The sequence below is a fragment of the Merops nubicus genome, unplaced genomic scaffold (genome assembly GCF_000691845.1).
Source record: "Merops nubicus isolate BGI_N331 unplaced genomic scaffold, ASM69184v1 scaffold5814, whole genome shotgun sequence".
NCBI classification, from domain to species: Eukaryota; Metazoa; Chordata; class Aves; order Coraciiformes; family Meropidae; genus Merops; species Merops nubicus.
The window spans coordinates 25,629-38,088 of record NW_008603494.1 but is presented as its reverse complement, the minus strand read 5'-3'; the positions used below and the strand labels follow the sequence as shown (position 1 = coordinate 38,088).

The 12,460-nt window shown below is 38.1% G+C and overlaps 1 protein-coding gene across 1 annotated transcript; it reads left to right on the top strand.

The window, feature by feature from the left end:
- Nucleotides 1-368: 368 nt before the first annotated feature.
- On the top strand, nt 369-10,355 carry LOC103771380 (cytosolic beta-glucosidase-like; the record flags this gene model as incomplete). Its single annotated transcript, XM_008938672.1, is given in 6 exon segments — nt 369-441; nt 4,590-4,817; nt 10,072-10,117; nt 10,119-10,180; nt 10,183-10,302; nt 10,305-10,355. Coding segments are annotated over 6 exon segments (580 nt in total), but the record flags the coding sequence as incomplete, so codon positions are not given.
- Nucleotides 10,356-12,460: the final 2,105 nt, after the last annotated feature.

Sequence of the window (12,460 nt, the reverse complement as noted above, 5' to 3'; positions counted from 1 at the left end):
ACAAAGTCATTTGTCTGAGAGGTGGGAGGTGAGAGGCAAGTGAGGGGGAATAGAGTTCTGTTCTGGGTAATTCTACTTTGTCCTAGGTGGAGCCCTTTGACCATGACCACACTAGGCTTTTCCACTCCTGCCTTTTCCACTTTCACTGTTAGCTGATTGGACCTCTTCACTTTAATCCTGAGATATGCAAAGTGCATGGCTTGCCCTTCAGTGTGTGAAACTGCACAGGGTTTATTTGTTTATTTTTGTCTTCGGTATAGAATCTACTTGTAACAAGTGGAAGAGTGATGGAGCCGGAAGCCAGCTGCAGATGAAGCCCGCATCTCCATAGCGTTGCATAATGCTGTGTATTCACCGGTCCTCTGCAGCAGGTGCCAGAGGATATTAGTTTTCCAGTTGGATTTGCTTGGGGTGCAGCTAAAGTAGCATGTCAAATTGAAGGTGTCAAATTTTAGCTGCCAGAGTGTTAAGGAAGTTTTAAGTGAATGAAAAGTCTGTATCCAGGAGTGTTTGATCTTTGCCTTGTTATGTAGATGCTTGTTATGTATATATGCCACAAATCCATGCGACACTTCTGTTTAAACTCTTCTGACCTAAACAGTAAGAAGAGTGTAAAGGATGTTTCAAATCCCAGAAATATCTCAGTAGTTGTCAGGGGGTAGGGGGGGAGAGAGGGGAGAGTGACAGGAAGCAGGTATAAGCTATTTTCAAAGTATTTCACTTCTCTAGAGCTAATTTACATAGATTACTATCAGTTATTTCAAAACTGGATGGGAGAAGTGCCTCACCGAACACTGGTACTCACAAGGGGTCCTCAGTTAGGCATTTGTCTCCAAAGAATATGAAAAATGGTGAACTGAGAGGTTAGCAGGTTTTTTTTTGACTTCTGGAGGCCCTTACCCCCAGGGACATGTTCCCAACAGAACGGAGGTGCTGATAAAGTGGTTTGCACCAAAATATGTGGCAGATTAGGGAACGTAGTCCCATAACATACAGGGTCACCTACAGCCATACCCCCCCAACTTTATCTCTTCATAAATGTGTGTTTAGAGAGCTTTAAAATACATATAGATCTGATTTTCTCATATTATACCCTGCAGCATACAGGCACTTAACTCCCATTGATTTCAGTTCCTAAATGGGAGTTGTAGATCTAAAATTGTCTTTGAGGATGTAGCCTTTAGTTCTTGGTTATTGCTGAAAGCTCGAGTACTTGCCCATGCTTGGTACCTCTTAACGAGCTCAGTTAGCTTCACCTAATAGAGTGAACAGCTTGCTGTTCCCAGGGAATCAATATTTTGGACCAGATTCTATTTTGAGTCCTGCAATGCGCATAGCCCTACTAACTATTTTTTCAAATATGAATTGTGTGTGCATGTAGAATGATATTATAATTTTCTGCCGTTTGAGTGGCTAGATGTGCAACTTTAATGTTCTCTTAATGTATTTTTAATGAGCTTTCCTAAGGCTTCTGAGTTGGAAGAATGTAAAAAAAAAAAAAAAAATCTATAATGTGGTCTAGACATTACTCAAACGACCCTTTTCCCACAGACGTAAGAAACTCAACAGGGAATTCCTCCTCCTGAAAGCTTTGGAAACTGTGCAGCTTCCAACTTAGAGGCAGCATGATTGAAGCAAAAGTTCTTGCAGAGTCCAAACTCAGTTGCTGCACGTATCACAAGATACACAGTGGATGAGGCAAGGGCTGACAGGCTACTTTATTTTTTACCGTCAGCTATGTATTTATGCACAGCACAACCTTCTCCACTCTGTATATTTCAAAGTGATAAAAAATCATACCAATTGTACTCTGTATGCTCAAAGTGCAAATTTCAAAGGTTCATGACTCAGTCAAATCAAAATCAATTTGCACCAGAACACTCAAAAGCACTTCTTCTTACTGAGGGCCATTTCTATGCTAAATTTCAACTCTCTGCTTGATTTCTTTTTTTTTTTTTTTAAAGAGAGGGAAAGGTTGCAAAAAATTCTTGTAATGGTAAAAGTGGGTTTCTTCACTTCTTTCATATGCCAAATACTTCAACTGCATTAATTCAAACAAAATTTCACCTTTTCGGTAGAGATCAGGCCAAGAAAATTTCATTCCAAAAGGTGAAAACACAGATGAATTAGAAAAACAGCTAACTTGGAAGAGTACATGAAAACTTAAATACTCTGTCAGTAATATTCCTGCTTCACTAGCTTCACTTAAATGGGGAAAAAAAAAAAAAAATCTTATTCCACTGTAATAACTTCAGAGAATGGGGAAAATGCATCATGTTTCATGATAATTTATATTAATCAGTTGATGACATGTTATGTGATGATGTGCTGGCTAAGTCTCACCTATGTGTTTGAAATGTGAAATCAGTTCCTCATCACTGTTCTTTCCTGGCCCCAAAACACTAAAACCCAGGGTATGTCTGCACTACGAAGTGCAGTGTGGTGTGGAGAGTTCTGAGCAAGTTTAGAGGCGCGAGCTCTGCTCACTGAAGCAGAGCAATGCTCTGTGCAGACTAATTGTGGCTCAGCAGGATACGTTACTGTATGTGGAGCTTTCTGTTTCCTTGGCTAGATTGCTTCCTGCACTTTATTTCAGTAGCTCAGATACTCTGCACTCTACAGAGAGTCTCTTCCAACAGCGTGAGGAATGCTTGGAAGTGTGTCTGTTTGCTACAGCCCCAGTCAGTGCTTTATAGTGGCTAATGATCACTGGAGTAGCACTGTCATCCTCTGCTGAAAATTGAATGCTTCTCTTCTTCACTCCCACCTTCGCTGGAGGAAGGCAGTCAAAAAAGAAATCGTTCAGTATCTGCAGATTCTTAAATGAAGGTGTGTTAGCTGCCCATTATGGCAGCTTTTGGCTTCCCTTCACTCCCACCATAGTGAAAAAAAAAGAGCTATATCATACTGACATGGTGCAGGAAGCCTGCTCTTAAAGGCTTCTAAATTCTAGGTACCACTCAAGAATTATTGTTATTTGTTATTTCCTGCACTTTTCTAAAACGACTGTTTATTTCAGCAGGCATATTTGAAATTGGAAGCAGGATATAGAAAGCTTTTTACACTGTGTTTTTCTGAGAAGTATATAGACAGAGCACAAAGTCTGTGATAAAATCTGAGATTAAGAGAAACTCAAATTGTCTGGGTCTAAAATTTGACCTACTTAGAAGGTTATCCCATATAAGAGTTTAATTTACTGACCAACCAAATGTAAATGTATTGGTGTTCATGTGCTGCAATAAAAGTCTGCAAAGAACATGAAATGTGACAGTGATCTTTGAAAAGCTAGGTTATAGAAGTGATATTACAGATTTTAGTAATGCTTTAAATTAAGTGTCTTCAATATGCTTAACCTTGCATTAAACTTAGATTTAATAAGACAGATGTGTATTAAGTACCGAATATACTTAAGGGAGCAATCTTGCGTTGGCAGGGGATGGATTCAATGACCTCCTAATAGTTCTTCTCCATCTCTAATTTCTATGATACTAATTGATTATTAAAACACTTTTATTGAGGATTGATATGTAGCTATTATATAGTTATTAATCTTACACCTCAACTGATATTTAATTTATACATGATTTTAACGCACAATGTAATTTTAGTTTTTAAAGAGTAACCCTGGAACAATGTGTTCAATGGGTGTCTGAAAAATCTTGCTGGCAAATGAGGTTGGTCATTTTGGGGTTATCTGCAATTTTACGATAAAATCACACTTTGCAGGGGTGTAAGTTTACAGAGCTCTCCACATTAAAAATTAAATGTTTGCCTCGACTACAGTATTGTTTTGGTAAAACAAAAAGTATTCTAATGAAGAAAGGTGCATTTATTTAGTATTAATATTATATGATATTAGTACTGTAATGTCAAATAACAGCTACATTTTGGATATTTTAAAGGTAATCTGTCTATCTCAATTTTGGAATTGCAAAGAAATTTCCCAAAACTATGAAAGTGAAGAAAAATGGTGCAGGGGTTTTGAGCATTCAAAATTCATTTCTGTGAAATTAATTTTTTTGCTAAGCAAAAGGCAGAATTTTTGCAGAGCTGTGTTATTAATTCAGCTTGTATATGCCTAGGGCCATGGCTCATAATGGCATTCCTTTCTTTTTAACAGACTGTCAGGATTTTCAAAGGACATCCAGAAAGCCGTAAGTGCCTGTTTGTTGGATGTATTTCTCATACCCTAAAGGCTTTCTTTGATATGGACTGATCTTTTACATTTGTGGATGGGAGTTGCATTAGAAAATGCCCTTTGTGAAAACCTGTAATATCTCAAGAGTTGCAAATATCTGATTTTTGGCTAGGGAAGTATAAAAAGTGTCAGAATCCTGAATGTTTTTCAAAACAGGATTTTCAAATAATTAGCAGCAAGCAAAAATATGAATAAATGCAAAACCTAATGTAAATACTTGCTAATGCCTGAAAGTTCCTAGTTTAAATGATACAAGGAGCAGGATAGGAATACTGCTCATTTTTCTCGTGGGATTTTGAGGGGTTTGTGACTACTTTGTGATAAACATTTACATTTAACATATGTCTTTTGATATCAAAAGTGTAATAACCAAGTTTTGTTTTTCAAGCAGAAGGCTGGAATGCAGATGGAAAGGGCCCTAATGTCTGGGACACATTCACCCATCAGGGAGGAGATCGAGTTTTCAAGAACCAGACTGGTGATGTAGCTTGTGGCAGCTACACTCTGTGGGAGGAAGATTTGAAATGTATCAAACAGCTTGGATTGACTCATTATCGCTTTTCTCTTTCCTGGTCACGTCTGTTACCTGATGGGACGACAGGTTTCATCAACCAGAAAGGCAATTGTTTCTTAAAAATAGAAGGTTGCAGCTTTAATTCAAGGTTATTGCTGCAGTCTGGCATAATTAATCCAGTATGCTATTCTGCAGTGTAGCTTTGAAATTGCAACTTTTTTCAGAGTAATTACGGGATGATTTTTTATAGGTTTGCAATAACTTACCAATTAATATTCTAGATCCCCTTGGATAGCACAATCTTTTGGGGTGGGATTTTCCTATGTATCTTTTTGCTTACTTCAGTTTTTTAAACTGTAACTCTGAATCATTTTGCTTCATCAGATTGTTTATACTTACAGGGATCTGTGTCATGAGCATATTTTTTGATGGCTTACAATAGACAAGTATCCATTTGGCAAATGCATTTAGATAGTTTATCAGTATACCCTGAAGTTCACATTGACTATTTTGCACTAAGAGGGACATACATTTCCCAAATATTTTCTTTAGCAAATTAGAGAGGATTCTTCAGACTCAGCTAGGAACTGTGCCTGGTTCTGTGACAAATATAAGACAGTCCCTGCTCTGTAAAGAACGGTTTTCACAGTCTCAGCAGACAGTGTAAAAGTGAAAAGGGATATAACATGTAAACAAGCTGATTAGACAGCTAGCAGTCAGGTATAAATTTTTTTGGCTAGCAATCAGACATAACATTTTTTATACTTCTGTTTTATTCTCATTCCATTAGAATGGGCGGGTAAAAGATTAAGGTCACTCACTTCAAAAATGTAGGAAATGGTATCTTTGCCTGCAGAATGTGAGGAATGGAAGAAAGAAATAAAGAGAATTGTAAAGAATAAAAGCAACTGAAGCTGGACCAGAAAGGGTGGGAGAATCCAAGTACTTGGCTGAGGTCTCTTGTATTCTGGGAGGATAATGTTTTGAGGAGAAAGAAAGCAAAGTAGATTTGGGTGAAGTTCTGGATCTCAGTTCTCTTTCTTACTCTTCTGAATCTCAGTTCTGTCTAGGAGATATCTGTCTGTACACTTCTGGGGCAATGTTTGCCTTGGCAGTTCCTGTCTTTTCCTGGTTTGAAGATTGAAAAGATGGAAGGCTGCAAAAGAAAAGGATTTCTTAGAAAGTGCTCTTCAGGTTTTCCTGATCTGCAGTAGGAAGATATTAGCAGAAAAAAATATTTTCCTGCAGAAATTTGGTCATGTAGAGTTTGGCTGTTCAACAGGCAGCAGCCTGTCCCCTGCATCCTGCAGATTACAGTTTTTACCAGAAAGTGGAGGAGCTTTTGTTTCAAGAATTCAGAAAGGGGAGCTAGTGAATCTGCTGTAAGCAGCCCAAGCAGCCATTTTCCCCTGCAGAGCATGACTGAAAACACTGTGCCAGCATCCCAGAGAGGCTTGAATGGAAGCCCTTCCTTTGCCACCAAAATTTACAATATGTGGCCCACTTTCACTGGCACAGCTTACCATGTTGAATTTAAATTGGACAGAGTCCTTGTGGTTTCTTTCCTGAACTGATATTCCTTCAGCTGGGACTGCAGACATTGTACAACCCCATAGAGCTGCCTATTGAATAGGCTTTGTTATTTAGACGTCAGAGCAGGAGACAGTAAGCAGACTTTCTGAATGCACTTGGTAAAGGAAAGCTAACATTTTGACAAAACTCAGCTGCAATATCAGAAAATGTTCACTTGATTCCCAGTATAAGCAGTTGCCTGATTAATATTATGAACTTTACATTTAATGAAAGGGCATTGGAGGAACTCCAAGTAGGCCAGCTTTCATTAGGCAGGAGTTCACTTCTTTTGTGCAGTGATCTGTTGAAGCAATTGTAACTGCATAGCATGGAAAGGCCATCATCTTCTATATAAACATTTTTACAAAGAGCATGTGAAGAATTAGAAAGCTCAGAGCAATGTCCTTTCAAATAAAATCATTCACACCAACTGATTCACTACCAATTTCACACCTAAGACGTAGGACATTTGAAAACCTTTAAAACCATTCTGTTTCTAACTTGGTGGGGGCAGGGTCTTTTAGAGCAGAGATTTTGTAGGTGTATTATTCCTAAAATGTGTCAGGTTTTAGATTAAAACTTACACCAAGTTTGTTTTTACTGTATTTGTTGACAATTATTTTTACCCCAGAAAGTGCCCTGAGTAGAACAAGTGAGCTGTTAAACACTAGGTGTCGATGTGGAGGGAGGCAGAAGTAGTCGATGTGGGGATATTGAGGCTGGGAGAGTGATGTTATGCCTTACTTCAGCATGAAGGCAGGGCATTAGAATGGCCAGAGGAAAGAACAGAAAGGGGAAAAGAATAATTCCTCACTTTCCAATGACAAAATTCCCAGCCCGTGTAGAAATATATGCGGGCTGGGTGTCAGGAAGGAAAGGGCAACCTCTTCTCACTTATGCCCTGCAATAGGACATGGGGCAATGGTCACAAGCTGGAACACAAGAAGTTCCACCTCAACATGAGAAAGAACTTCTTTACTGTAAGGGTTCCAGAGCACTGGAACAGGCTCTCCAGGGAGGTTGTGGAGTCTCCTTCCGCGGAGGCTTTTAAGACCCATCTGGATGCATTCCTGTGTGACCTGCCCTAGACTAGATGGTCCTGCTCTGGCAGGGGGGTTGGACTCGATGATCTCTGGAGATCCCTTCCAACCACTAACATTCTGTGATTCTGTCATTCTGTGAAAATGGTCCCTAATATCTGTAATCCTAACGTTTTGAGATGTCTGCACAAACCCCTGATACACACACTTTCTCAGAAGAAAGTTTCCTTCTGTACTCTGGAAGATGTGTGACAATCTGGAAATTCGACTTGACGTTTCCATTTTTAGGGATGCAATTCTATTTTTCTTAATTTCATAACACAAAGTATAAACCTTTTCCAATATTGCTGTTGAGGTGTAAAGAATGAATGACAGCTGGTTGCACTTAAATGTTGTAGATTGTTCTACACAATGTATAATCTGAAAATTAGGCTGGGAAATGCTAGGGTCTTCTAGCCAAGCATTACTCTTAATATGGTAGAACAGGATCCTGTACATAAAAAGGATTTCTTTTTTTCCCAGTTCAAGCTTATGTAGTAAGCCTCATAGTCTCACCAGCAAACAGTTAACACACACTCAATCCCACAGAAGTCAGATAGGTCCTTGTTCAAAGTAACAGTTACAAACTGTACTCATTCCTAATAGCTCTTGCAAATTGTAAAAATTTGCTTTTAAAAATATAGAATTCTGGTATGTTGCTTCCTCTTTCACCTGGGTGCGTTCTCAGGCACAGGCATGCACCTCCTCAGAACTTAATGGGTTTTTCTGGTGCGTTTGGAAGGAAAAGCAAACTACCTGTGAGATTTATTGTGAATTACTTTGTAAACAAACTTATTGAGTCTTTCTGTGCTAAAGGATGTGTATACAGCTGTTTGTTTAGGAGAAGACACTGTCTAAATCTGGGGTTCATAATCGATTCCTGCAGTAAATGTTGCCTTAAAAAGCCATTTGACAGAAATCCTTACAATCAGTCATTTGAAGTTAGGATAATTTGAAGTCTAGTACTGGCCTTCTAAGAAGAAGGTAGTATGGGCTTCTGTGTTGGTACTTTTAAATATCAATACACAGTAAGCTGAAACTGACAACACCAGGGAATATATAGTACAATGCAATACAGACATATTTACTGCCAAACAAATTTCCTGCTTTGGATTAAACAGAAACGAAGAATAATAATCTAAACCATACATAACCTCCTAAGCATACCTTTTTTTAACCTTTGCAACTTAGTCTTCCTCCTCCTTTCTGCTGTGTTTTCAACTTCTATAGACCATTCTCAGTTCTGAGATTCAATACAGCAAGGCCTTGAGATAGACTTTTCATAAGCACCTATGTCTTATTAGGATATGTGCTAGTCTAAGACCCGCAACACTAATGAATTTTAGATTTCTAAGGTTCTTAAATACTTTGTTATATTTAGCTCAAGTCTCTGAGGCAGAGGCTGACTGATTCCTACATTCCACCAGTATGATGGAGACCTATTCCTGGCTGGAGCCTTTTGGCTTAACAAATAATAATTCAAGGCTGCTGTTGGCCTTTTCAAATTACTGCACTAAACCGGATAGTTCAAGTAAAAGAGCAAGCTAATTGATACTCTTTGAACCAGAGCTTGTGATGTGTTTTGCAATATCTAGTGTTTTCAGAAGGCTTAAATGCAATGTAGTTGTGTTTGAATGTAAGCAAAATTTAAAATGCCTATATGAGAGCTTAAGGTATCCTAATATTTAAACTTACAGTGACCTCTCAGCAGCATAAAAATAGTCCTTTAGGAAACATAGTCATGTCAGCCACTTCTAAATCTGAACAGAAGGTGAATTCCTTTTAAGCCTCTCGAAATACATCCCCAGTACTGACCAGCTTTAACAACACATCCAGGAAATTAAAGTTGATCTCTGTCTTATCAAGGGGGGACAAGAAAGTTTGGAGGTCATGAGCTTTTAGAGAGGTGAGCTAATTCCTTCTTGCAGTCAGAGGGACTGAGCAGTCTGCAGCAGTGGCAATGTAAAAGGAAGAGTGTGGGTTTCTTGGGTAAACTATTACCATGACATTCAAGTTGGTGGCTGAAGAAACCAGCGCTCTAAGCTCAATCTAAAATCTCATAAGGCCCAATGAAAAGCCTTAAATGTCATATAGATCTAATAAGGGAACCACTGAATCCACACCATTGCAAAATATTGAATGCATTGGCAGTATCTTCTTTGCCTTGATGCTGACAGTGATGGAGAGTGGAACGGTAGAGAGGAAACAGCTTACCCAGCTAACCAAGTTCAAATCATAAAAGATCAGCTTCGTTACCTTGCTAAGTGTGGCACTAAATTTTTTAAAAGAGACAGTTCTCAAAGACAGAAATGCTTTCATTAGTACAAAGCTACCTGTCATGCTCTCAAGTGTCAGGATTTTTCCAAAACTCTTGCATTTTGTACTTGCAGCCAGAAGGCCATTCAGGCATTTAAATGAAAGAATTATATTTTCATGTGACTGCCACCCATCAGAATTATGTTTCTTCTGGGGAGCTGCTGTCCATTGGCCTATTTTGAAACTTTGCATCCTCATTTCGGTTTATGTGCCTGGTCGGAAGATTTTGTGTACTGAGAATTTTTGTCAACTCTGGGGTCTTGTAACAGTAGTCAGCATACAGTTGAGAAGAACTATTTGTATCTCATAACAGTGATAATATGTAGTGAGGTTTCTTTATGTGTTAAAATGTAATTGTTATTAAGCTAACCATTTTCTTTTAATATTTTCAGGAGTTAATTATTACATCAAATTTATTAATAACTTGGCAAATGGCATCCTGCTTCCCGTATTACTTTGGCTTACCTGAGTCCTTAGAAGATGAAGGTGTCTAGAGATCTGAAAGATCATTGAGACCTTTGATATTCATGCAAAGTACTGCTTCAGAACATTGGGAAACTGAGTGATCACTGTTAATGAGCCCTATCTTGTTGCTACAGGTGGCTGTGAAAATGGTATAGCCCCAGCATTGGTACCAGAGCTTACAAGGCATCTTATAATGTGATAAAAGCTCATGGTAACACCTGACATGGTTGTGATAAGACATTTGGAGAAAAACCATGTGGACTTGTACTTATAACTCTGAACTCTAATTGGTTAAACCTCTACAAATTCTGTAGCAGACAAGAAAGTTATTAAAGTGTACCTATTCTTTACATTAGGTGGGCCTGTCAGGACAATATTTACTGATGGTGAATATCCAGCCATCATGAAATCCTGAATCTCTGTAATGCGTTCATTATCATCAAGGCTTCTGGAATTCACTAAAAAGGAAAGAATTATGATCATGGATACTGCTCTGAACTGTTAAACTTAGGGCCAAGAAAATGTGGACAAGAGGCTATTTCAATGGACTGTGAAGGTGATCAAATAATGGATCCTTCTTGGCCTGTTGCAGCTGGGATTTTTATGTCTGTCTGTAGTACCATGGGGCTTCATCTGTCTTCTGTGTTATATCAAGGATGACCTAAGGTTCACAGGACCATTTTGCCACTGTTGGCTGGCCAATGACGGGATCTGAGAATCCAGTGAGTAATACTGGTGATTTGGAATTTTTTGAGGAGCCCATCTGGCTGGCATAAGACATTGTACAAGATATAAATATATGAGTAATCTTGGGATTCTTAATTTAATTTTTGCATGCTGGTTATAAAGAGTAGAAACCTTAGTGTTTTCCTATTGCCTTTGCACTTGATAGCTATTTTACAGTTTGAAATGACACACCAGTGTTATATCATCTTTTGAACTCCAGAAATGATCCTTCTGATGCCAGCAGTAAGGCTTTCCTGGCATGCATCTACTCCTGGCAATGGGACATGTGGTGACTGCCAGTACCAAGGGGTTAAGGAGCAGTGACAATAAGCAGATGCTAATGCAGGAAAGATATTTTAGTCTTCTCATTAGAATAAGTCATTTCACTGTCTTCATGGGTATTTGCACAGTTTTGCTTTTCCATTGTTAGTCATAAAAGGTCAGCTCATGGAAAATTAAGTTAATAGGGTCAGTACAATTTGATGAAAACTAGTTTTAGTTTGTAGCTTAGAAAAGATAAAGGGTAATGCATCTGATTTTATGGGCTTTCTTACATCTGTTCTGAATAAAACTTCTGCTCTCTTGTTCTAGATACATATAATAACCCTATAATTTACATCACTGAGAACGGGTTTTCCCAAAGTGACCCTGCTCCACTTGATGACAGTCAACGATGGGAGTATTTCAGGCTGATTTTACAGAAAATTTTAAAAGGTGCCATTTAGAATGATGAAAGATCAATTGTGCAAGCTTAATATAATTTTACTTTGTGCTTATTTGCATTCAACAATGACCAATGATTCTTGAAGCTAAAATTCATGTAAATGAGAGTAAAGTGATGTGATTAGGGGAAAAAATGTTTAGCTTAAAGGAAAGCAAGTAGTTTTAATTCTGCTCCCTCATCTCGGGGTGGAAAGAGATGAAAGAGAGCTCCATACATACATTATTTCTAAATTTAGGTTTATAGGGACATTGTTCCTTGTTGAGCAAAGCAACCACATTGATCTTCAAAAGTGCTTATCATTCATACTTCTTGTTGTGAAGGATGTAAAGTTGAGTGCACCTGAAAACCTGAGCACTATGTCTCATAATAGTCCTTACAAAACACAACCTCCCATACACAGTGATTTCTGAGTAATAATTCATTCCTGTACAGGGTTGTCAAGTCATTATAACTCATAGTTTTGATAGAAACAAAACTGGTCCAATTTCCAATCTTTTGGAAAGTCCTTCCATACCTTACTTCTTATGGCGGTATTTTTTGAAGCAGTTTACAGATAGCAAATCTCACAATGGATCAAGTGAACTGTATTTTAAAACACCAGTTCATTTAGATAACAGTGTATCCCTGTTATATTTGTCCAAAGTCATCACAATCATGAATGTCATATCATAGTAGGTTTTGAAAGCCATTTTCTCACCTGCAGGCTTCTTTTTTACTTTTGCTGTTTATATTGTTTATTTTGTCCTTACTATAATTAAAATGTTCATTTAAAAGCTACATTTCTGTCTTCTTCCTTTTCATTTAAAGTTGCAATTTAGACACGTTATCCAAGCCTATCGCCTTTTATTTCTTCAAAAAGTAAAAGA